We start from the raw sequence: 26,451 nt of genomic DNA on the forward strand, positions 1-26,451 counted from the left end.
CACTTTCCAACTTACATCTTTGCAATTATTTGAGTTCACAAAATTTGCTACCACATTCGGCATAATTTTTCTTTGTTGTGATCAGGAAGCAATAAAGGATGAATCAGGAATAGCCGCCGCGACATTGAGAACAGGTCCATCCTGATTTCTAAATTCATGTGTGCCTCTCGGGAGGGAAGTATTATACACAGCACTGGAGTCAGTTTCTGGCACAATTGTGCACCACATGCAGAAAATAAGACTTAGTATGTTTGAACCCACCTAGACTGTACAGTGTACTATTAGAGTTACATACTGAATGGCATACGGTGACATCATCCCATATTAGAGTTACATACTGAATGGCATACGGTGACATCATCCCGGGCATGATAAAGTACATAGTAATACAAGCACTGCATCGATCATACATGTGATACACAGTGTGATACATGATGTCCAGATTATCCGGCAGATAGCTAGCATAGCCTTTCTAAAGTGCAACAACATGAGCGATAGCAGCCATGACAAGGAGTCCAACAAGGGTATGGAAAACAGTTGGCTTGCTGGATGGCGACTTCGTACTTGGAAGGACAGTCGTTCCCGGATTGCCTATAAATCAAGCACAAACCAAACAGAGAATTTAACACCACTATATACAAATACACGTGCACACACATACACACACACACACACGTGCACACACACACACACACTCACACACACACACACACACACACATGCAAAGAACTAGGCTGCTGAGGACACTCGCAATTCATGCTTAAACATAACATTTACTCACTGCCTTGAGGGCTTGTAACCCCAGGGAAACCTGATGGCAGGAGCGCTGATGAAACATTAGCTTGCACCAGAGCAGTTCTCAGCGATTGGGCTTGCTGCGCACTAGCAGGTACTGCAAACTCGTACATAACATCACATGGCCGGCCTTGTGGTGACAACTGTATACACATGTAAACACCATGACAACAAACAGTGATTTACACTACTATTCAGTGTTTCAACAGTGGCTGCTCGGCACAGCATTGACCTTATAATATAGTGATTGGTGACTCTGTAGCTACTCCACACAATTGAGCTAAATGAGGGGTGACTCTGTGGCTACTCCACACAGTTGACCTGTGTGATTGGTACGTTATGGCAACCCTGTCATAACTTGTTATCTCAGGTGTTTCGAGAGTTCTTTGAAACTCAAATATGTCAAACTCATTTAAAATACTAGTTACAAGAGTGAACTGTAAGTAAACGGTTAGCCTTTGGACTTGAGGAATGTTCCCACATCAAAACCCTCGGATAATTCTTCCTTGGCTTTGGTTCTTTTTGTGTGATCAGAAATCCTGGCTGCATTCTAACAGGATAGCAAGAGTACATACAGTGAAGCATCGCTTTGCACTTGATCATACCTCCCAAGCCTGTGGGTCATCCTTGTTACGACAAGCCCTCTGAAGAGTTCCAGCGGCAGTGCGATCAACAGTGGTCCATCCACTGGCAGCAGTGAAGACTACGTAATCATCCTGTGCACCAGGAAAGTAAGCCAATCGCACACTAAACAGTCATGCACAGATGGAAAGCCAGTTTGGCGAGTACAGGTGCTTGCAGGCACTACATTTACTGCCAAGAATCTGGGCATTCAACTAAAGACTATTTTAACTTAGAAGTGACAATGAAGACAGTGCAGCAGTTTGCAACCAAGGCTGTTATCTCACAGTGCGGCATCGTTCAAACATCTTCGCTACGCACGGTCATGCAGTGCAAGATCAAAGTCGCCGTGCACTTGGCATTTTGTCACCATGTCACTGCCACAAACAATCATTTAGAAAAGTAGGATATTGCTTAGAACCTACAGAGCTTGTTGGGGTCTGGCTTCCTTGTGCGTATGTCCAGAGGCAAGATGTGGTAACCTGGACAGGGGCAATCAGTGAGAGAATTATACACGTACCGCGGCATGAAGATGTCCGTATGAAAAAATTCCCACCGTGTATGAAAGAATCTAACACAGCAATTGTGCCCAAGTGAAAACATGATACTGGCCTCAAATCATCCCATGGTTCCTGAAAGACATAAAATATCAATACGAAAATCACCAAAATCCATAAGGAGGTGATCTTCGCTTGGTTCGAGGAAAAGGAAGATACGAAAATTGCACTTGTTCTGGTGAGAATAACATTTTTGTTGCGGTTCCCGTTTGCATGATGGAGGCAACAAGAACTGGCAGAGATTGTGAAACATGGAGTGACCATGAAAGATCATCTCACACACAAAAACTTTTGCCGATCACCATCCTCTGAACACAAAATAGGAATAAGACAGTCCCTGAGATGCACACACGAATTCACTCAATTCGTGAACACCACAGAGCATCGCCAAAAACTGCCCTTGGGAGTTTCATCAAGGTGGAAAGAAGACAGGAACAAAATGGTTGAAATTGAAGTATATGCTGTGAGTTCCACCAACAGTAGCAGAGCAAAGAAAGGAAAGCAATATAGTCCACTGGCAAAAATGCTTACCCGATCCATGTCCACATAGTCCATAGAAGGACTTCTACCGCACTGAAGGATAGACATCGCGTATTGTGCGCCAATTGTACCAATCTGTACCGGACCATCTTCGTTGGATACTGGCTGTACGTGTGTACCATCAGCTAAGGCCTCCTCCAGCTGGAGCGTGTCCAACAAAAAGCAGAGCAAATTAGGATTGCATCATAGCAGCTTTGAGCTAGGACACAAGTCCAGGTGTGTATACTGCTATATCTCCGCTCTCCACTTTTTATACTTCGAAGTACAATTCAAACTTCACATCATCGCGGCATCATTGTTTGTGAAATGTGCAAATATCAGCACACAGGGAAAGTAAAACATGACAATATCAAGACATAGCAAGACAAAGTAGACATTCCACTGTACATATCCTAAAAAATGAATGAGGATCAAAGTCATGGATGATGAAGTAGTCCCGAAATACCATACACACACTTGTACTTGAAGTACAATGATATTACCTTGAGTATCTTGCGACTTTCAAAGACAGGCTGGAAAGCAGCATTGCTGCCAGCACATTGCACGATGTAACCACTGTTGTCATAGACTTTCACAGCATTAGCGGCTATAGGGAAGTGTACACACACACACACACACACACACACACACACAAAAACACACACACACGCAAAAAATACACACACTATCGTACTTTCTCACTGCCAAAACTGGTCATATAGATCTCCCCGGGAGAGGGAAGGAAGATTCAAAAAGAATCTTGGAAAGATGACTCAATTGGCTATTGAATCGCCCAACGGCCGACACCCCTGAAACCCCCAGACACACGCGCACACACATACACACACACACACACACACACACACACACACACACACACACACACACACACACGCACGCACGCACACACACACACACACACACACACACACACACACACACACACGCGGGCACGCACGCACACACACGCACACACACACACACACGCACACACACACTATGCTTATTCATACATAGGCACCGCAACTTTGTTTACTGGCATTCTTTCTTTAGGTCAACGGTGTTTCGGGGTAAACAAGTTAGTTGTTTACGACAGGATTATATTCTCACTTGGCCATTGTAGGCAAATCATAAGAACGACGACATCTAAAGGATCCTGCATGAAAGTAGGCAGCTGCGAGATGCGTATCTCGCGCATGCTCTTGCATGGCTACGTAATGCATTACATCATAATACAACATCCCCTTCGTCATAAAGGAGTTTAACAACCTACATAACATACCGTACGTATATGACGGCGTGTTCACAATATAGAACATAACATCCAACAATAGCTCTATGTACAAGGTAACAATCATGAATGGCACACGACGGCGTGCTAACAATACAGAGACATAGTATCCAACAATAGCTCTATGTACAATATAACAATGGCACCTCAGCTACTGTGACATAAGCGAACAGGTCCATGAGGCCTCTCTGGCCCTACACATCCAGGATTGACCTGGGTGCGACTGCGCGGCCAGACCGTGTTCGATACAGCTGGGTGGCAGGTTCATCAGGCTTGCTGACGTCACATGGTGACGGCGGCTGAGACTGGCTAACGTCGCTCCACGGCGACGGCACGTCACTCGGCGGCTGAGGCTCGCCAATGTCGCTGCGCGTCGACGGCTGAGGGCCTGCGAGACTGGCATCCGGTGGGAAGTGGACCCGCCTCTCTCTGAGGTAGGTACGGTTGCGCCGCACTTCTGTCCCATGGTCAGGCTGCACCATGTATGACCGTGGCCCGTTGACAGACTGGGTTACGATACCAGGTTCCCACAGGTGCGTGGTCGGGCTGCGGATGCCGACGTGCTGACCAAGAACTAGGGGGCGGAGAGACTGCGCTCGCTGGTCATGGTGTACTTTCTGCTGGTCCTGCCGTTCCTCGAGCTTCTGTCGGATGGCCTCGTCCCGAGTGTCGCGCTGGTGTTTGCGAGGCAGGTTGTCCTGTACCTGACGACCGAACAGCATCTCGGCCGGCGACGGTAAGCCCTGGCACACTGGGGTGGCGCAAATGCACAGCAGTGCTAAGTGCGGGTCGGTCCCGCTCTCCCTTGCCTTTTCGAGAGCTCTCTTAGCGATCTTGACTTGCGATTCGATAAACCCGTTACTCTGCAGGTGATGTGGCGACGACGTACTGTGGCGGAATCCATATTCGGCAGCAAACTCCGCGAACAGATGGCTGCTGTATTGCGGCCCGTTGTCCGACTTCAGCACGGCTGGGATGCCGTGCTCACCGAAAATCTCCTTGAGGTGCTGGATGATGGCCCTGCTGGTCGCATGTCCGGCAGGCAGCTTCCGGGTAATAAAGTACTTGGAGTAGTAGTCGGCGGCAATGAGGTATTCTGACCCGCCGAGGTAGAACAGGTCCGTGCCTAAGGTGTGCCATGCCCTTGGCGGAATATCGGGCTGCACCAGTGGTTCCTTGGCTTGACTGCTCTGGTGGCGCTGGCACGTCGTGCAAGATGAGACAGTTGCTTCGATATCCTTGTTGATGTCCTTCCAGAAGACGGACGTTCTGGCTCGCAGCTTGGTCTTCTCTATGTCTTGGTCGCTGGCGTGCAGCTTGCTGAGGATTTCCCCCCCTCATTGGCGGGGGAATCAGGACGCGACTGCTCTTCAGGATGAGACCGTCCTTGGTGCTCATCTCGTCGCGGAAATTCCAGTACGGGAGCAGAATTGCCGGCACCGCGCTCCTCTCTGATGGCCAGCCACTGAAGATCATCTCCTTCAGTGCTGACATCTCGGCGTCTTTAGCCGACTCCTCGCGGATCCTCGTCATCGCTGCATCGCTGAATTGCGGGAACACGGCGTGTACACTGACGTCGAGGTCCTCAATTGGCTCTGTTTCCTCTGGCGACAGTCGGGATAGCGCGTCTGCGATCGGAATGTCCTTTCCGGGGCGGTACTTGATGGTCATGTCGTACGGCTGCAGCTTCAGCAGCATGCGCTGTAGACGCGGCGGGGCTGCGCGGAGGTGCTTGCGCTTGATTGACTCCAGCGGCTTGTGGTCGGATTGTACTGTGAATGACTGACCGAATAGGTAGGTGTGGAATCTTTCACACCCGTATACGACAGCTAAGAGCTCACGCTCAATATTGGCGTAGCGAGACTCCGTCTCGGTAAGCTTCTTGCTGGCGAATGCAACAGGCTTGTCGTCCTGCAGCAGAGTGGCGCCGAGACCTTTCATGGAAGCGTCGACTTGTAGTGTCGTTGCCTTGCCTGGGTCAAACTAACTGAGCGTTACTTCTGTCAAAATGGCGGCCTTGACCTTGTCGAAGGTGCGCTGGTGGCTGTCTGTCCAGGCGAACGGTGTATCTGGCTTGGTCAGCTCACGCAGGTGATTCGGTATGAACGGGCTCATGTACGTGACTAGCCCGAGGAACGTCTGGAGCTCGTCCTCGTTCTCGGGGTGCTCCATCTGCTTCAGCGCTGAGACCTTCTTCGGGTCGGGCTGTATTCCGTCAGCGCTGCAGATGATGCCGAAGAACTTGATCTTGTCCTCTTTGATGCGGCATTTGTCTGGGTTCAACTTGAGACCAGATTGTTCGCAGCGAACCATCATCTGGTGCATGTTGAGATCATGGTCCTCGTCTGACGTCCCGTATGTGACGATGTCGTCTGCGATTCCGGTGACGCCTGAGCACCCTTCGAATGTCTGGTCGATCCTTGCTTGGAAGACATCTTGCGACATCTTGAGGCCGAATGGCATGCGAAGGAATCTGTAGCGCCCGAATGGTGTGTTGAAGGTGGTGAGGTAACTGGATTCGTCGTCGAGCTCCACATTCCAGTACCCACATTTGACGTCGACGATCGAGAACACTTTGGCACCTCTCAAATTCATGGCGATCTCCTCAATGGTGGAGACCACGTGGTGCTCTCGCAGGATGGCGTGATTGAGGTCCTTGGGGTCTAGGCACAGGCGTAGCTTGCCATTGTCTTTGAGGCGGAACACGAGGCTGTTCACCCACGCTGTTGGTTCGCCTTCCTGGATCTTGGTGATGATGCCGTTCTGGATCATGTCCTCCAGCTCCGTCTTGATCTCGTCTCTCAGTGCGATGGCGTGGAGGTGGCGTGGAGGGTGTACAACCGGGACGACGTTGGGGTCCACCGTGATGTGGTACTTGCCTGGGAATTTCCCAATGCCATCGAAGCACTTCGGGTATTGCTTCATCAGGTCGTCCTTGTCTCGGATGCTCGCTGGCTTCTCCTGGACAGCGCAGTTCAGCGTGACTAACTGCAGGGCTGTCGCTGTCGGGAGACCGATGATAGCAGTGCCAGGGCAGTCCGTGATGTAGAAGTCAGCGAGTTGACTCTTGCCATCGTAAGAGCACGGAATAGGACGGGTTCCGCATTGCTTTATCTTGGATCCGCCGTACGCTGTGAGGGTGGTACTTGACGGCTTCACGGACTTCGGCTTTGGGTATCCGTTTGGTCCGACGTGCTGGGGGAACATTTGGCAGAACACTCTCAACGGCAATATATTGCCCTGGGCGCCCGTATCCACCTTGGCTCTCAAGGTGGCCGGTCTGTTGGTGTTGTCCAGGCTGACATTGAGGGTCGCGAACACCTCTCGCTCCAGTGGCGGTTGGTGACGCTCGACGCTGTCGATGATGACGGCGTCGAAATGCAGTGCGTCGAAGCGTCTCCGTGGGCTGGGGCTCCTCTGGGGGTAGCGCTCCCGCGGGCTGGGGCTCCTCTGGCGCCAGCGTCCGCGTTGCTGGCCCCTTCCATGTGCCTCGTCTCTCCCCTGCGAACGGCATACGTTTGCCCAGTGATTCGCCTTCCCGCATTTGTTGCAGGTGGAGCCGTGCGCTGGGCACTTGCTTGGGTGGTGGGTTCGTCCACATTTGCCGCAGTCTGCGTGTCCCACAGATTGGGAAATGGCGTGAACCGTTTCAGGTAGACGGCTGCTGCTGGTGGCGGTGGACAGCTGCTCCATGTGGCGCTGTGTTGCTTCATAAGTACGGGCCTTGTCAAGCGCTTCGTCCAGAGTCAAATCACTACCACCCTCCAGCAGGCGTTCTTGCACTTTCGAGTGCTTCGTCCCCACGATTAGCTGTTCTATCAGGCGATCGTTAGTCTCCTGAGCGTCCCTGAACTTGCACTTGGACGTCTTCTTCTTACACCTCGCAAAGAAATCATCTACAGACTCGTCGGGTTGCTGGCGGTATTTCTGAAGCTCAACCCGAGCCAGTCGTGCATTTACCCGTGGCTGCAAATGCTTATTAAATTTGTTGAAGACGGCAGCTACTTTGGATTTGTCGCTTGCATTATCCCACTCGAAACCGTATAGAAAGCATCAACACCAGTTCTCCCGATCCATAGCATGACATAGGCGACCTTTTCCTTGTCGGACTTGTCGGAAAAGGGCCCTTGGAAAACTAGAAGGCAGTATTGTTGGAACCGCTCGAATTCGTCAGGTAAATCTGCGGCTTGCCAATCCATCGACGGCGGGGTAAATCCGGCTGCTTCTGCCATTTTACCTCTTGCGCCGGTGGCGCTACTGCGACAATTCTAGGGCGTTTATTTAGTTTACTTCTGACACCATGTTTCGGGGTAAACAAGTTACAGTCCATTTCAAAACTATAGACGCGTACCTAGGCAAAAACCGTTATGCCAGCATCTATACCACATAAAATCTGTGATCACTTTGTGCATAAATTTTTCCAAATTGGGCGTCTGTTATCCAATCCTTTAGAAACTATATGAGAGTAATTGTGGAGCGATCCTGAGCAATATTCCGAAAACTATTCTCAAAAAGTTCCAGCCAAATTTGAAATATTTCAAAAACCCTACGCGTCTATAGTTTTGAAATGCACTGCAGTTGTTTACGACAGGATTATATTCTCACTTGGCCATCATCAGTGTAGGCAAATCATAAGAACGACGACATCTAAAGGATCCTGCATGAAAGTAGGCAGCTGCGAGATGCGTATCTCGCGCATGCTCTTGCATGGCTACGTAATGCATTACATCATAATACAACAAACGGAAGACACTTCTCACTGGCTACAATCTACTCCACCACCCTTCTTATGAGATGGAACAAAGATCTGACAACAAGGATACATAGAGGAGGACTGCTCAGTGGTGGGAGTAGAGAATTGCTGGCGTATAGCAAAGGTCCCTGGTTAGAGTCCTGGGGGTGACAGTCATTTTACCTTCAGAATCTTTTCCCTTTTCAATTTTTCATCTCCCTCAACTGGTGGATAAAGGATTGAAATGCTAGCTTTTTAGGAGTCTTTTAAAATCTGCACTCCATAACTAGAAGAAATGCAGCAAGCATGACGTCGCATGCTCGCATTTTCCTGGCACTGCATGTATGCACACCAAAACACGCGAGGTAGCTGGGCTCAAAGCCACTTCATGTTTCGGGGTGATCATGTGATATGGATAATTCGGGTATGGATCTGTGCCGGCTACGGAGCAACATCAGAGCACATTGGATAATGAACGTCAGGAATGTCTGGATAACCGCCCAGTGCTATCGCATACCGCACACCGAGCAAAAGCGCACTTGCCCCCGTGCATCGTGCTATGTGCCCCCTCGGAGTGTGTACTCCACCAACAGGGATAGTAGGAAAGTATTTCCCTCTCTGGCAAACTACGCAAACTAAGAGAGGCATGGAAGAAACTGCCACACACTCGTGAGCAGACAGCCTAGTGTGGAAAACAAACTTGTTTCCTCCAAGGCCACTGAATTGCCACGGGCAGGCAAGGCCAGCAAAGACAAGTCAGAGAGGTATACATCTGTTGTTAAAACTCAAATTAGTCCTGCCTGTTCAAAGGATCAGTCGGAGAAGTGAACCCCTTATTCCTTCCTGCTGCCATTGTGATAGCCAAGGAAACATAAACACGTGCTGATGTATACCATACAAGAATCAGATAATTTATGTGCTCTTGAATTCCAGTTACGGTGAACCGAACCTCTCGTCTTCCAATTACGCAATAGACAGTGAACTAAGGCACAGTTTTCTGCCAACAAATCTATATTCAAAGGATGATTTGGGGAAGTGAACTGCCTGAAAAGTGAAAAACATGGCAATCACACCAGGACTCGAGCTCGGACCTTGCTTGCCATGAGCAACACTCTAACCTTCTGAGCTATGGGACCAAGCCGAGCCTAGAAGGCGCTGACAAGTTTTCACTTCAAAGGCAGCTCACATTTTTTCTCTTTTCAGGAAGTTCACTTCCCCGAATGATCTTTGACTTTGAATTTCTCCCAATCCTTTCCAAATAAATCTACATGTATATTGTTCTTCTTCTTTTAGTACATGTATAGGTTTTATCTGATGAGACTGGGGGGGGGAGGGTAAGTACTACAACTGTAGGGCGACTTTCTCAGTCTATCATGGACAGCAGTATTTAGATGGAGATTAGAGACCGCAAGCTGCCTGCTGCTGCCAGTTCATTTGATGACTAAAGCTGTGTTCACAACTTGCGCGTGGACGCGGTACGCTTGCGGTTCATGCGCGCTCAGGCTTTCACAAAAACAGCGATCCGAGTCGTATTTAGTGCGTGCGATGCCTTCGAGTACTAATTTTTTGACCCTGCCAGTCAAGGTGACTGGCATGTAGTATTGTTGTAACTCGCTTTCTCTACCTGCTCCCAGTCCCGTGCCATCTCCACACTTATACAAAGGGACGACGATAACTACATTTAGAGGACTGTTTATTGACACGACGAAGAAACACAACTAGACATGACGAACTCAAGACGAAGACATGATGAACTCAAGACGAAGACAGCTTTTCATACCACAGCAACACGCGCATGCACCAACATGACGTACACACGACGTACACAAAATAACGTACTACAACATAACTCCCTCCCAAGAGTAGAATCGTCCTCGATTCTAATAATAAAACAGAGTAAAAAGAGGAAAAGATCACACAAATCACTCAATCATACCACACCAGTCACACCCAGAAATAAAATACCTCTGCCTGCACTGCAGATTACAAAAACTCTGTCCGCCCACCCAGAACACCAGCCACGATCGCTGTCACACGTGTAGGAACTGATAACCTCAAAAACTCTACTTCACACAACACACCACCTCACGATCACGCAAAAATTCTAAAAATGTGAGAGCACAAATCATATGAATAACAAAAAGAACAAAATCCACTGGCTCTGTGGGGGCCTCTAGTTATCCTCATAGAAGAGCAAATAAAGAAACAAACAGAACACACGCGCTGTGCGGGCGCCTCTTTACCCTCGAGGAGAGCAAATAATAAAGAACAAAATGTTGGGAGAACAGAAAATACAAAACTCACATTCTCATCACATTCACAACAACACACGTACCCTCTCACCAACGAAACTCCTCACGCCGTCTGCCATGTCGTCCACCATCTCCAGGAGCGCTGCTCAGCGTCGACATCCTCACTTCTGCAGCCTCTTCTTCTTCTCTTCACCTTCCATCCTTCTTTTTTCTTTTCTTTTTCAGGTTTTCTGGGCACAGTTTTACGTCGTGTCCGGGACCACCAGTGACGACGACTGCCAAGAGACGGGAGAGACGAATGATGAAGGACGAGGACGACGGACGAACTTCTTCAAGACGGACAAAACTGTGACGATAGGACGACTGGAGATGACATCGGAAACTGGGAGCGAAGGCCACGCAGGACGAATCCAGAAGTTGATTTTGACAACAATTTCCATCACCGCTGCCACCAATGTTGTAACTCGCTTTCTCTACCTGCTCCCAGTCCCGTGCCATCTCCACACTTATACAAAGGGACGACGATAACTACATTTAGAGGACTGTTTATTGACACGACGAAGAAACACAACTAGACATGACGAACTCAAGACGAAGACATGATGAACTCAAGACGAAGACAGCTTTTCATACCACAGCAACACGCGCATGCACCAACATGACGTACACACGACGTACACAAAATAACGTACTACAACAGTATGATGTACGCTCCTGATACGCGCTGAAAAATACAACCGGTTGGATTGTCCATTTCAGCGCATTTCCATACGCATGACGCCTCAAAAGCCAGCAAAAATACGCACAAGCGCGTGGTTTCACGCGTACACGCGCTAGTTGTGAACACAGCTTAATATTGAAATCAAGAGCGTCCAGCGTACTGCCCTCTAAAGTCATCCTCTCCCAACTGACATCGCAGCAGAGCACCACCTTGTTTCACAGCACATGCTAATGCTATGTAAAGAATATCTCATGAGTACGAGGGTGATACCGGCGAATATCAATCCCGACTGCGAAGCAGAAGGGATTGATATGAGGGTACGGTATCACCCGAGCTACGAGGGTGATATTCTACTTATCACATATGACCCTACGAACCTAACACGTACGACCGTCATATCCTGCTTATCACATGCTACATGTGTACATCGAGTCCATAAACATAAACAATTACATGATACTACAATTGTAGTACTACCCACTACTGTACATGTACTGTAGTAGATTTGACCCTGTGAACTGAATAGGACATCACATTGTGTGGAGACCCTCTCCGATGCCACACCCATTCACCCCCGTCTGACACATCATTCGCGGGACAGAAATATTCAAAGCTTCGAATTGTTTTAGTTGAAGTCTAAGCAGAAGTGAAAGGACATCAATGTAAAAGAGTCCCAGGAAATAGAGATAGAAGAGAAGATGATGAAAATGAAGCAATATACTGCACTGTATCTGAGAATTAGCGCTGCTCACAGGCTTTGACATCATGAACGTGGATGTGAACAGCGCCTGCGAAGTTTCCGGAGAAGATGAACTTTGCGCTGTTCTCCGAACTGACACACGATGAGGCTGGCGAGGCTGGTGGTACTTGTGGCTTTTCCAAGGCTTCCAATTCAGCCGGAGTTGACTCCTGCAGAGCTTTATCAACCTCCGCATTGAGCAGGCGAGCTGTAGCAATCTTATCTTGCTCGCTAGGCTGCAAGTAAGCTGTTAGGCACTTGTATTTCTGAACCCCTGAGACACTGTGATATGTGATGACGAACCAGACAAGGTAGGTGAGATGCTCGGGGTTGTTTTTCCAGTCTTAGTCCGGTATACCCTTTCCTTGGTTATGTACATACAATTATCCCTTCACTGTGCATAGTTCGAAGCTCCCCCCCCCCCCCCCCCACACACAATGGTTGCCTCTTTGCTTTGTCATACCACAACCATTCAACGCGGTGAACCCCTCGATAGGCGATTTGCCTTTGAGTCATCCTAATAAAGTTATTATTACCATAATGTTACGCTTGAGGTCTTGTAGCTGGCGGTGAATAGCACTGCGGAATTGCAGCAAACTGTTCTTGGAGTACGAAAGCTTGTTGATCTGCCTAATTTCCACATACGCATGCTTTAGGATTGAGGAAAGGTTGGTAGCTGAGATGGTTTTCAGATCACATTTTTTCTTATAGACTGTACACCAAACATCCGAGACACGTTGGTGGCTCGCTTCGTGTTGGTTGAAACACGGCTTTCTCGGATTCTGTCGATCTCATCCTCCGACACTTGCACAAATCGTTGAGACGTTTCTTCTACAAAACTTGGCTCGGATGTTACACGTTTTTCCGTGGTGGTCTTCTCCAGTACTTCGCCATTCGACAAAGTTGCAGTTGCGGTTGATGATAAAGAAAAATCAGACACTTCGGCTAGTTCGCTGGGTGATAACAAATTGAAATAATTTGCAGCAGCCTCTAAAAGCTCTTGATCTTCCAAGTCACCTTCACAAACGCCCAAATCAAAGCTAGCCATTTTTCTCACGAGGACACGATAAGGACAAGCTTTAGAAGAAGAATGGTAAGTTTCTGTTTGTGCTTACCCTCGCCTTGTCATTCTTCATGGTAGGTCAACTTGGGTGCGTACTATAGATGGAATTGCATATGTAAGGAATTCATTATTGTCACTAGCCCCTCCACATAGACCCCCTCCCACAATCCCAAGCCAGCTGGCCGAAGGAGGGCTGGGGGGGGGGGGGCTGGCGACGGCAGTGAAATCCTAAATATGCAGTTTCAGCTACAGTACGCATTCGAGTATGTGAGTACCAATGGGTACTGTACTAGGTACGCAGCCGGGTGTGATATGGAGCAGCAGGGGTGATATCGGCCTATATCACCCGCCTAGGAAGGGCAGTGATTGGCCCATTCCTAGGAAACGGTCACCTGATATGTGATAAGATACTGTTATTCCTATGTTCATGCGACACTGCACATACCATTGACAGCTGAACTCATTGGAGATGGATGGGCGTGGATGTAGTCGTTGAGATAAATTGAGTTGGCGGCTGACAGAAGGATAACCTTTGCAAGGCAAAATATACACAGCACAAACTCGGATACTTTCAAGAAGGTCACAGAATATTTTACCAACCGTTCTTCTGTCAGTGAACTACAACTTTAAGCTACAGAATTAACGTCATTACAAGCTTTGTATCATTCTATTGCATCATACTCAATTTCAATTACAGTCGACTCCACTTATAACGAACTCGCATATTATAGCGAATTTTGTGACAATTATAGCGAATCATTGTCCATGTCCCTGTTTGAACCCACACAAAATTGACCCTTTATAGCAAACAGTTTTCGTTTATAACGAACCAAATCTTGTAGGGCCGCATGTAAACCAAGTGCACTCGTACTGTCATGGGCCACGTATCAAGTCAATCCCACTCATGACTTGCTGCTTGTATAGTGTGAGTGCATTTCTGTTATAACAAACTTCGGCTATAAAGAACTAATTCTCCTGCACAACGGTGTTCGCTATATCAGGAGTCGACTGCATACACTTACTTACCCGCTTCTTGTAGATGTCAACCATCTGTTTTGCTGTTGGCCATGCAGTACTGCTCACACCCGCTTGCTGAATGTTGTCCGACGATACATGGCATAACAGACAAGTGCACACAATCATGACATCTTGACTAGTTTGAGGGAAGAAAATCATGACATCATAACCACAGTGGTAGCGATACACATTAAAAAGTATCAAAGAAGAGAGTTTCGAAGGATTCACAAACTCCATTGCAGACAATAAAATTCAAAAAGAGGACCAACAGTTTACAAGTTATCCGTTTTTCGTCCTCTTTTGAATTTTAATCCTTGGCTCTCCATCCGGGTTTAAACAGACATTAAACATCACCTTTTTTTCAAACACGCAAACATGGTCTCTCTCTCCGCTGCAGATATCGCTTCAGCTTCACCAAAATTTGAGATGAGAATATCTCTTAGCAAATACACACCGTGACACACACCCGCAGGCAAGCACTCATACTCATACTCCTGCCCATCGCTGAACCGATGATAGCGAACGAGCTATGTTAGACATAGCAACTTGTGCTGGGATTACACCATTCAACAGCTTCAATGCTGATGAATTGACCGCCACTAATTTTAGCCTGGTCTATACCACACGGCTGGTTGAAGTTGAAGTGGCTTTTTTCTGGCCAATGAATCCTTATTTTTCATTTTTCTCCTTTTTTTCTCTTTTGCACACACACACACACACACACACACACACACACACACACACATATATATATATATATACACACACACACACACACACACACACACACACACACACACACACACACACACACACACACACACCACGCCACACACTCCGACATACACTGGCTGTTGGTAACCACTCAGGAGCACGAAAGAAGAGCTAGGAGAATGAGAAAGAGAAGAAAGAAGGCACGCACTCACACACACACACACACACACACACACACACACACACACACACACACACACACACACGTGTACACACACACACACACACACACACACACACACAGAGGGGGGGGGGGGAGAGCGTGGTACTTTTCAGGCTGCTTCGGATGGTCATGTGATGTGAAATGGTGTACAAAGCTCCAAGATCACCATTTTTCTTCCTTCGAATAGTGCAGTCAAGGATACTGGCTCAGCTAGCTCCTTTCGAATTTTTGCTGTCAACTGCACTCAGCACGAGGGAGGGGGGGGGGGGTGGAAATCCGAAATTCGGATCAAGCTTCAGGCGAGCATCAAACCAATGGTGCTTCTCAGGAGAATTCAACGAAGCTGGTACAGTAACCATATAGCATTCTCCCCTAATTATTACTATCGGCTGCTGCTCCCAAATGTGTTGCTGAAGGCTCCGACATCTGGACTTGCAAACCAACATGCTTCTTCTTTTTCCGTGAATGGCAAAGACAAGCAAGGAAGCTGCAACAAAAAGAACATGTGTAGTGACACTTCACACAGGTAAATTGTGCTGCGCCACATGCGTGTTTACAAGCAATGCACTGATGCTAAAGTAGAGTGCTTACGTCGGGACTCTAACCCACTACGCGCCCCCCCCCCCCCCAACCGGCAACTGGCATTGCTGTTCTAACGCTTGTAAACTGAGGTACCAGCGACGTTTTTTACGGAGCTGATCCGGCGAAGCCTAGCTGCTTCGCTTGCCAATTCGCATTTGACAAATGCCCACACCTATATACACATGTGCACAACAATCTAGCACCAACACAATTCATACAGCTTACAATACACTGTTTTAAAAGGCTTTGACTTACAGAACGGAAGCTTGCAAGCTGCTGGACAGTGAGTGCCTGGCTGGCAAGTGTTGACTGAACTACATGCAATATATGCATTGCAGCGGCATCCTTGTTCTGCAACAGAGAACAACAACAACACATCGAACTACATTCAATACGTGCATGGCAGCAGCCTTGTTTTGCAAACGAATAGGACAACAACACATAGGACAAAATTTAATGTTGACATAGCTGTGGGAAATAACCACTTTTTTAAATGAAATCGGTCCAAACCTACTGTGAGTGAAAGTTTAGAACCACGTGACAACATGCATGGCACCATTGTGCTAGTATCGGAGAGGATATGGAATGGAAGAAGAAACACCTGGATTGCCTGCTCCAAATTCGTGTCCGATACTCGTGTGCAACAGGAGATCTAGTGACTGGAAACTCCTATTACCTAAAATTCCTGGAAACTCTTCTTTCAGCAAACCACTGGAGTCAATCTTGTACACACAGCATTTCATGTGAATTTCGTGTGTGACCTGGTTCTCTGTACAACCTGTTCTCCACACAACATTGAACCACTCAGGATGCATGGCCGCCGCATAATCCATATCCAATGGATCAATTAGTTACTCAATGCTAAAAACAACTTTTAATCAGAATCATGGTGCTCATTTCATCATGGAGATAAAACACTGGGTTGGCATTACAGGTACCCAGGGTGTTTGGACCGTGCTTCAGTGCGAATCGAGTACGTGCGCCGGGCATTGTGATCAACCATCTTCTACAGATGTGAAGAAACAGTCTCTGCCTCAGGGTGTACAGTAGAGAGAGGGGGCATGGTTAGAGGGAGTCCTACCCAACGTTTCCGGTGGGCATGGCAAGAGTGCCATGCTTCACAGGCTAAACTGCTTCACAGGCCGACCTGCTTCACAGGCTCAGCTGCTTAACATGCTCAACCGGTTCATAGATTCCACTTTTTCAGACTATTCCTTGAAACCAGGCAGGGCGTCAAACACACTATGCTCACACCAATATTGACCTTATTACTTCTCACCTTGGGCACCCCGGAAATTAATGTGCTTCTGAAGTCACAATTCATTGATATTGGTCCAATTTTTGGATTTTATTCAAGTGGAGGGCTCCTGAACTGACAACTTCAATGGCTGACCATACACGTACCATCCTAAAACACTTTCCAACGCCACTGACTTAACTTCCTTCAGATGCCTCAGTGGATGACCAAAGTAGGTTATGCAAATAATTGCATGCTGGTGGACTAGCAGATTCGTTTACGGTACCAAGTATACCGCATGACTTGGCGGATTTGCATAATGTGAGCTAAGTATGCAGCACAAGTTCGGTTTCGCTTGCGCTAGTGCATCGCTGTGCGCCGCGACTTTTCCAAAGCATCTAAACAGATGATGTAATAACCTCTATACTAATCCTGGCTGTCCTATAGATAGGAGATGTCACTGTGCACCTCAAAGCACACTGTACGTGAACAAGTTAAGCAAATAACTGTGTGCATGCATGGTGCCTGTACATACGGTTGAGCCGACAACAGGTGTGATGAAATCATTCAAGTCCAGGACAAGAACGTCGTATGTCAGATTGGCAGCATTTTGACTGAGCCAGTTGCTAATCTGCACCAAACCAGCTTGAATGGTTAGAGCACTCTGTACGAGAAAGCAAATTAATAATGCAGAATCAATCAACAATAAGTGAGTTCAGTGCAGTGCAGGCACTGACCCGTGATATTGTACACGAGATGGCCTTTGGAGGAGAGATTCTTAGATCCAGGCATTTGCACTCTGCTTGTACTACACTCTCATCAATCCAACTAACACAGCAACAGAACCAGCTAGCGCCGGGCAGAAGGAAAGTGCCTGGGTCAGTATTCTAGGCTACAGGAAGTGCACTAATTATTTCAGGAGACTGAGCTTGTCATATTTTTGTGACACAGATTCAGCTAGCACGCAAAGGCAGAGAATAAGTTCATTGAAAAATGGATTTGAGGGAGAATACAACTTGGTGCATGTGCTGATGAATTCGCAACTTGAACATGATGTGAAACAGTACTGACCTGGCAGTCCGACCCCCCCCCCCCCCCCAGCCCCTTCCTCCTAGGCGACCCCTTGCCCGGGGTATGGGGCAATGCTAACCTACCCTATTTCCCTGGTTATTAGGGACTGCTACCTACACCCTTGTCTGCCGGGGTTACGAGGTAATGCTGCCTACACCCTTGTCTGCCGGGGTTACGAGGTAATGCTACCTACACCCTTGTCTGCCGGGGTTACGAGGTAATGCTACCTACACCCTTGTCTGCCGGGGTTACGAGGTAATGCTGCCTACACCCTTGTCTGCCGGGGTTACGAGGTAATGCTACCTACACCCTTGTCTGCCGGGGTTACGAGGTAATGCTACCTACACCCTTGTCTGCCGGGGTTACGAGGTAATGCTACCTACACCCTTGTCTGCCGGGATTACGAGGTAATGCTGCCTACACCCTTGTCTGCCGGGGTTACGAGGTAATGCTGCCTACCCCTTGGCCAGATCATGAGGCAGTCCTACTACCTAAAATTCCTAGATTTAAAGTTTTGATTCTATATAAACTTCTTCAACAAACATCGCCAACACCGAACAATTCATGTGACACTGGCCGGCTTACCGACGTGCAGCCTGTGGTGTACTGATCAATTGTAGGTACTCCCAGAATAGAGGAACAGGCATCGAAGGGCTTTAGTGCGTTATACAAATTCTGCAGGCAGAGAAGAGGAGAGGAGAGAAGACCACCAGGCATTTGTGACACTTCTTGTCTGATGGTCGAGAAAAGTATGGATCATGAAAAAATGATAATATCACCATAAACATTGTGTGCAGGTGCTTGGGTTCGTAATTACAATACTTAAAGGGGAAGTTAAGGCAAAAATTAAAATTTCACCAGTTGTAGTCTTCGGGGTGCTGAGTCGAATGGTCTTGGTCCGAGGAAGCTGAGACGCTCCCTTCCTACTTGAATCCCAATCGAACTCGCGCACTTCCACCGAAACTGGGTGACTGCGCCCTACGAGATGGGGATTTGTATGCAAAATGTCACTAAAAGCGCCATTTCGTTCTTATAAAAGCACGGATGACCGCGATTGGCCCATATGTTGTAGTCTTTGGGACGCTGAGTCGACTGGTTTTGGTCCGAAAAGGCTGCGATGCAGCGTTCCTCCTTTATTCCCAATCGAACATGGTTGAAGAAGCGGTCACGTGGTCCTGGGTGCCCAAATCACCTGGTCACCACGCCAGCAGGTGACAACTTTCACACCAAGGTTCAACTCGGGTTCAACTCGAGTGACAGGACTGCACCCAAAAAAGGTCAAACAGGCTAGTAAGTTGTACCCTGCAGGCACGGTGACCAGGTGACTGGTGTACGCAGGAGCACGTGACCGCTTCTTCAACCATGTTCGATTGGGAATAAAGGAGGAACGCCGCATCGCAGCCTTTTCGGACCAAAACCAGTCGACTCAGCGTCCCAAAGACTACAACATATGGACCAATCGCGGTCATCCGTGCTTTTATAAGAACGAAATGGCGCTTTTAGTGACATTTTGCATACAAATCCCCATCTCGTAGGGCGCAGTCACCCAGTTTCGGTGGAAGTGCGCAAGTTCGATTGGGATTCAAGTAGGAAGGGAGCGTCTCAGCTTCCTCGGACCACGACCATTCGACTCAGCACCCCGAAGACTACAACTGGTGAAATTTTAATTTTTGCCTTAACTTCCCCTTTAATAACGAGAATCTGCCCGATTATACCATCCCTTCATGGCCTTCAGAGCCTTGAGATCTGAGCTAACACAGCCTTTCCAGCGCTTGCGTGGACCGCCAGGTGGACGGCGGGATGGAAGCAATCCAAATAGTAGGAACATCGGGATATGCTCTGATGCGGGCATTACTTAGCCAAGCCATTCTAGCTGTCGCTTGCGAAGCCAAACCGATAGTGGGTTCTCGTCTCCCCACATCTCCAGCAGCCGATCATTGCTGGTGCATTCTTGCCAGGCATCTATCCTTGGAAGGTGTGCAAGCACAACATGAATAAAGTAGAGAGCCTACGAATGCCGGGCTGGAGGGGCATGCAGCACTCAGCTCGTTACACCAGGATGGAGACAACACACACACCTTGAACATGTTACTCCTGGTGCAAACGGACAGTTGGTGGTTGGAGAACACTGGCTTCTGAAGTGAGCCAAATACACAGGACAATGCCGCGATATTGAACGAGATGTCCAATGAGCAATGGTCAGAGGTGTCAATGATCGACCCAAGGTAGAGACACTCCTCACCACTCACAATCTGGTTTGAACCAACACAAACGGGAGGGAAGCCCGCATCAGAAACTCCTCTGCCCGTCACAAAAACATGGACCTTGGTTTCCAGGAGACTAACTGCCAGTCCAAATGTTGAAGTGACTGCATTAAATACCACAGCTTGCTCGAGGCCGGATCAAGCGATTGCAAAACAGCTTGGAATCGTCTGCGAATTGGCATTCAGCTTCATAGTATGGTAGTGCTGTGTAGCAGGGCTTCTGCAGTAATAGCCCACTGGTGTGATGGTGGATATCAACACCGAAACCATCCACACCTTCTGTCTGCTGTTCCCTGGTATGAAACACGGTGGCCATATACAAGTTGAACAGCGCTGGTGCCATGGAGCAGCCCTAACGCAGGCTATTCTGCACTTTTTGAAGGTCAAACAGCTGACCATTAATGCGTAGACAGGTCTCCATGTTCTTACGAAATGCTCGGATTATGGACACACGTGCACACACACACACACACACACACACACACACACACACACACACACACACACACACACACCATTTGGACCATTTGACGCCCATCGCAGGAGGCGATGATAGCGATGCTGCAGCAAAGCCATAGCAGCTTGTGCTGGGATTGCACCATTCAACAGCTTGCCAGGCTGAAGAATTGACCGCCACTATTCAGCCTGGTCTACACCACACAGCTATGAAGTGGCTTTTTTCTGGCCAGAGAATCCCTACTTTTTGGTCTTTTTCATTTTTTTCCACGCACACACATCACACCACATACTCCGGCATGCACTGGCTGTTGGCAAGAGTACATAACCCCAAGAGTGTGCAACTGCCTGCACAACCTCTATGCTGTGCTGCGACGGCAGAACTTCACATCACGTGACATGGTTCAAAAGGTTATGCTGGCAAACAGTGCAAAGTGACCACAAGAGAGTTGTACCGAAAGCTGGGCTGCGTACACCCCAGTATCTATCATGCACAGAGTGCACGGGTTCATCACGTGATGTGAAGTTCTGCCGTCGCAGACCCCATAGCTGGAGTTGCACACTCTTGGGGTTATGTACTCTTGCTGTTGGTAACCACCCAGGAGAATGAAAGAAAAGTCAGGAGAAGTCTGAGAAAGAGAAGAAAGACGTGTGTGACCATAATCATCGGGAATCGAACCCGCAACCTATCGATTGGAAATCGTTGCACATACCACTGCACCATATGGGACACACACACACACACACACACAGTGGTGTATTTACCTGACATCCTGTGTAAAAGTACGAATCACTACGACACATCCTGTACTTGTCCACACCAAACACAGTGGCAGTGTAATGAAGGTTGAGTGACAGCCGGCGAACTCCTAATGACAACAGGCTTCCGATGCTGCATGAGAATGAGATGCATGCAGTCAAGGGCAGTATTACAACATGCACACACACACACACACACACACACACACACACACACACACACACACACACACACACACACACACACACACCTCAGACCTCAGACCTGCTCATCGCGGAAGCAATGATAGCGAACAGCTATGTTAGACAGCAACTTGTGCTGGGATTACACCATTCAACAGCTTGCAAGGCTGATGAATTGACCGCCACTAATTTTAGCCTGTTATCCACCACACAGCTGATTGCTGACACACACACACGCGCGCACACACACACGCGCGCGCACACACACACACACACACACACACACACACACAGCGCACAGCACAGCACACGGATTTTAGTGGTAGGTGCAATCTTAATAATATTATACAGCTGAGCTATGAAAATTTTGAGTTCAGCTCAACTCGGAAAATTTTGAATTTTTCTGACCCCCTTGGCACTGAAAGGGGTAAAGGGTTAACGGACAAGGTGTGATGGACAATGTTGCCGTGCATGTTGCAGTGCAGGGGTAAGTGTGATGTAGTGCTGGGCCTGCCTGTGTACTCGTATACATACACACCTGAGCATGTATGATGTACATGTATCATAAAGTAAGCCAAATGACCTGTGATAACTGATAACTGTCTTCCACATTCATGTACTTTACTACGTGTGAATATGACTGTACTGATCTTAAGGGCAGTTCATAATTTCGGCTCTAGAGTTTGCATGGTCGAGAACAGTGAAGAGCAGCATGACCACCATCCTATCTGTGCACATACTTCGTCTTGGTCCATATCACTACAGTCATGATCAATGAAATTTGATCACATGACTTAGTTATCAGCTGGTGGAGTCTACCAGCGTACAGCATAGTGTTTGCACTTTGCTGGTCTGAGTCTGCATAGCGTGACCACTGGCTGCTGTCATACAAACTAACTATTTCTTGATGGCTGGTTTCACTGAGCAGCGCCGGGATGATCGCCGAATTACTCGAGGACAGGAACAGCGGCTGCTGCAAGTGCCTTTCCTTCCTGGACCTTCTGGTCGTCAGTCATTGACATTTGTAGGAAGCACTCTTTGGAATGCCCTTCCCAGTGATATTCGCCTCCACAATGCGGCTTGTGCCTTTAAGCTGGCTCTGGACAGAATTGATTGTAATTTGTAACCAATGTTAAACGCGCTCCTTCCTCGCTCGGCATCACTTCCTTCATGGGTACCGCTTTGCTTGACATTCATCCCTCATCTTTATACTTTTAAAAGCAGTGTGAACACAATAACCCCCCCCCCCCCCCATTCATCATATACATCACTGCATGTTATCCCTATGTGTTCTGCACTTCTTACATGTACACACACCCATTAAATTCTATACTTTGGAATTCTCATTTTATGATTCTTTTTTAATATTTCCTTCTCTCATAATATTATGTTATTCGTTCTTAGTAGGAACCGGAGGTTTTTGCCTCTGGTGAGAAGGCAGAATTGCCTGTGCTCTAAACGAATTCAAATAAAACAAACAAAGAAACACGGTAGTATCACATGCAGATCTATCTCCACTGTCCACATGAAATCTAAATGATCTAAATGATCAGCCTGCAGCATGTCAGGATAACAGCTACAGTCAACTTCGCTAATAACGACTGCGGATATAACGACAATTCGCGAATAACGACATAATTTTCATGCCCAGAGCAAAGTCCCATCCAACTGTGACACGTATAATGAGACTTCAGGTATAACGACACTTCGCGAATAAGGACACTTTTCTGATGCCCCGCCGAGTGTCGTTATCAGCGAAGTTGACTGTATGTACCCTGTAGGCTGTTCCGAGAATACACTGTGGCAGAGCATGTACATATGCGCCATGCCAATCTGATCCGTGACTGCCCTTACTTCTTTGTCACTTATTTTCTTCAAATAATAAATGGTTCAAGGCGTAGTGAAACATGCACCACTGCACACTGACCAGCAGCCAGTCAGACTGACCACGGTGATCGAGCCTGCCTCAGTTTTCTAACCATACCTTGCAATAGGGCTTGAAAGTGATGACGTCAAAAACGGCCAGGGAGTAGTAAGTTGACATCAGATTTCTATTTTGGATCCACTAAGGTGTGACTTTGCTATTGCCTCAGTATGTGGGTGCATAGCAACCCACTCATGTCGTATGCAGGGGTGACTTTTACTTCGCCACCAGTTGTAACCCCGCCCCCAGTAGCCAAATCAGTCAGTTTCACTGGCTACATCACCTTGCTGTGAGTAAGCTACATCACCTTGCTGTGAGTAAGACGGCTTGAAATGTGCTTGGATCCATACAAAAACTGGATCCAAGTGGATCCAGTTTTTGAATTTTTGAAATTGTTGCTATGCTGTGACGTAGCACTTTCAACCCCTATACCCACCATGATCATACTCTTGTTGTTACTAGCCACTCATCGAGACGCATAGCAACGCCAGCGCCATGGTTCCCACCGCATACTGGTGTGCCTCTACCCGCTGGTGCCCGAATCTCGTGTGTAGTGCTACTAGGATGTTACATGTACATAATATTATGTAGATATCTATAGTGCGCTATGATTTTGTTGACATGCTGGTTTCAACGAGACATGCAATACACTGTACTGAGTCTGGCTGGCTGTCTGGTTCAGCCAGTGAGTTACAGACAGTAGCTGCACTGGACCCTACACGTGGCTTGCAGCAATGACCTCCATCACTGTGTGATTGTGGTTCGGTTGGGCAACCAACTGCACACAAACACACCAATCACTAGAGAGGTTTTGCGAATGATTTCATGGGCTGAGCCAGCGGACCCGCTTATCGGCGCTATGCAGGCAGCATAAGGGACTCAATCGCTAGTGCAAGTACAGTACTACTGTGCAGCGGGTCCATGGCTTCGCCAAAGCATCTCAACTGATGATGTAATCGCATAACCTCCATACTCAGACTATAGGTTATGCAAATGATATCATGATGGCGGATTTTCAAAGGGGCGCTAAGTATGCAGCGTGAGTCGCTACTGCAAGTGCAGTGCTGTGCTGCGAGTCCGCAACTTCGCCAGAGCATCTCAACTGATGATAGCATAACCTATACTACTCTAGTACTCTCTAGTCGTGGACGTGATATGACTATTTTTGAATGAGCAATAGGAAATTACCTTTTCACTTGGCTGTGGATTTGTGTGGTTCCTCTCAAACATCGACCAAATACGCACGCTTTCCCCACGCCCTTCTCCAAATCTGGTCGCGCTGCCTGCCATTGTAAAGGGGTATAGATCAGCTGGTTGGAAGCATCGTTGGCGCCGCATAATGCCAATTTCGATACATCAGTATCGGCCGTAAGGATAGCCTGTGCTCGAATTGCGCTTGTCAACCACGCCGGAGTAGTTGCTGCAGAAAGTGGTTGAGCAGAACAAGCCAGGAGCAACAGTAGGACGGCAGCCCGACAAACAGTTTGTCCGTGGGCCATTATTTTCGACAATGAATTCCAACTCCGTTTGCTCGTCGATGATACCATTGGATACTGGAAAACTCCTAAACTACACGTACATATGGACACACTAGCCTAGGATATTGTAGGACAGGACTAAAATCCTGTCGATACTTTCCGACCGGTAGCTCAAAATGATTCCTTGGATTATTGGAAAGTCGTTATCTTCGAGTGAGGAGCGATCGATCTGGGTTTCCCTACCATGGTCTACACCTGCGGACTATTTTGGCCCTTGACCAATGGCAATGTAGACTGGGCTGACTTGTGTGAAGTCGAGAATGCAAAATGCCGGTATGCTGCTGCCAGCCCTTTCGCCCAAGGGCCAAGGCAATATCGATGCTCGGCAGACAAGTGACCGCAGTATCCAGGTAAGAGTAGGCTACACTAATCTTACAGTCGTTGGTGGTCACAAGCCCAATACATGGCCGATTACTGCAGCCTGACTGAGTGACTGTCTACAGTCAGTGTAGATCTTCTGAGGGCCTACAGGGTGAGTTATCTTATAATATCTTCGCTACCGTAGTGACGCGCATTATTATAAGAGCATGACTGTGCATATCTAGTATACATGGTATACCCGGGCATAAGCACACCCTCACCAATAACTAATAAGCGCATGGGCTTATACATGTTATAAGTGAACCTAAATGCAGTCAATCCCGCGACAAGCAGACACCACAAAAACACCATAGTTATTCACATAGTTCAATGTGCATCGCGGTATTGCACTATGAGTATGAGTAAGCGCATGGTACCGGTACACTAGCAACTCAAGCGCATGCGCCTATGTGTGAGACAAAACGACCCGCAAAAATAATAATTATAATTATTATAATAGGCAATGCGGATAATGCCGGCAGAAAAATTGGCAGAATTCTGTACTTTTTCTGGTAAGTTTCATGCATGTTTGGTATACCGGTATGTGGATAAAGAAAATTTAAATGGAGCAGGATTCGAGGAATTGCCCGCCATAAGGTTTGTATGGTTCTGCCAATTTCACTGCTTTTCGAGCAGACTCTGCCAACTTTTCGAGCATTATCCGCCAATGCCTAATACTGTACATGTACGTGTATCGGTATGAGCCTTTTCCCCAGCCTTGTACTTGTAGTAAAGGTCAGTTACCCTGGCGGCGGTGTAAGTGTAAGAGGCTGAGCTGCTGCGAAGATGAAGACTGTCGGAGAAGCTGAGTAGATCTACTGATCTCGTGCCGT

General features: G+C 47.8%; 1 protein-coding gene across 1 annotated transcript; it reads right to left on the minus strand.

Moving 5' to 3' along the window:
- Window positions 1-25,524, minus strand: LOC135814586 (uncharacterized). The gene is made up of 13 exons (XM_065327726.1): window positions 24,909-25,524; window positions 21,620-21,746; window positions 18,720-18,809; window positions 17,599-17,727; window positions 16,082-16,177; window positions 14,317-14,382; window positions 13,736-13,820; window positions 2,996-3,099; window positions 2,505-2,654; window positions 1,842-1,898; window positions 1,401-1,511; window positions 782-938; window positions 1-591 (listed from the first exon to the last, which is right to left on the minus strand). The coding sequence occupies exons 1-13, from the start codon at window positions 25,265-25,267 to the stop codon at window positions 473-475; spliced, it is 1,650 nt and encodes a 549-aa protein (XP_065183798.1). The 5' UTR covers window positions 25,268-25,524; the 3' UTR covers window positions 1-472.
- Between the last annotated feature and the right edge of the window lie 927 nt (window positions 25,525-26,451).

This window comes from Sycon ciliatum, chromosome 4 (genome assembly GCF_964019385.1).
Source record: "Sycon ciliatum chromosome 4, ocSycCili1.1, whole genome shotgun sequence".
In the NCBI taxonomy this organism is placed as follows: Eukaryota; Metazoa; Porifera; class Calcarea; order Leucosolenida; family Sycettidae; genus Sycon; species Sycon ciliatum.

What these genes read in the sequence shown, in the direction of transcription:
- LOC135814586 (XM_065327726.1), bottom strand. Translation starts at nt 25,267, where the DNA reads ATGGTATCATCGACGAGCAAACGGAGTTGGAATTCATTGTCGAAAATA. An exon ending in AGCTTGCAAGCTTCCGTTCT is followed by an intron (nt 14,383 to 16,081) that starts GTAAGTCAAAGC and finishes GACAACATTCAG; the next exon opens with CAAGCGGGTGTGAGCAGTAC. An exon ending in TTGACATCTACAAGAAGCGG is followed by an intron (nt 13,821 to 14,316) that starts GTAAGTAAGTGT and finishes TGCCTTGCAAAG; the next exon opens with GTTATCCTTCTGTCAGCCGC.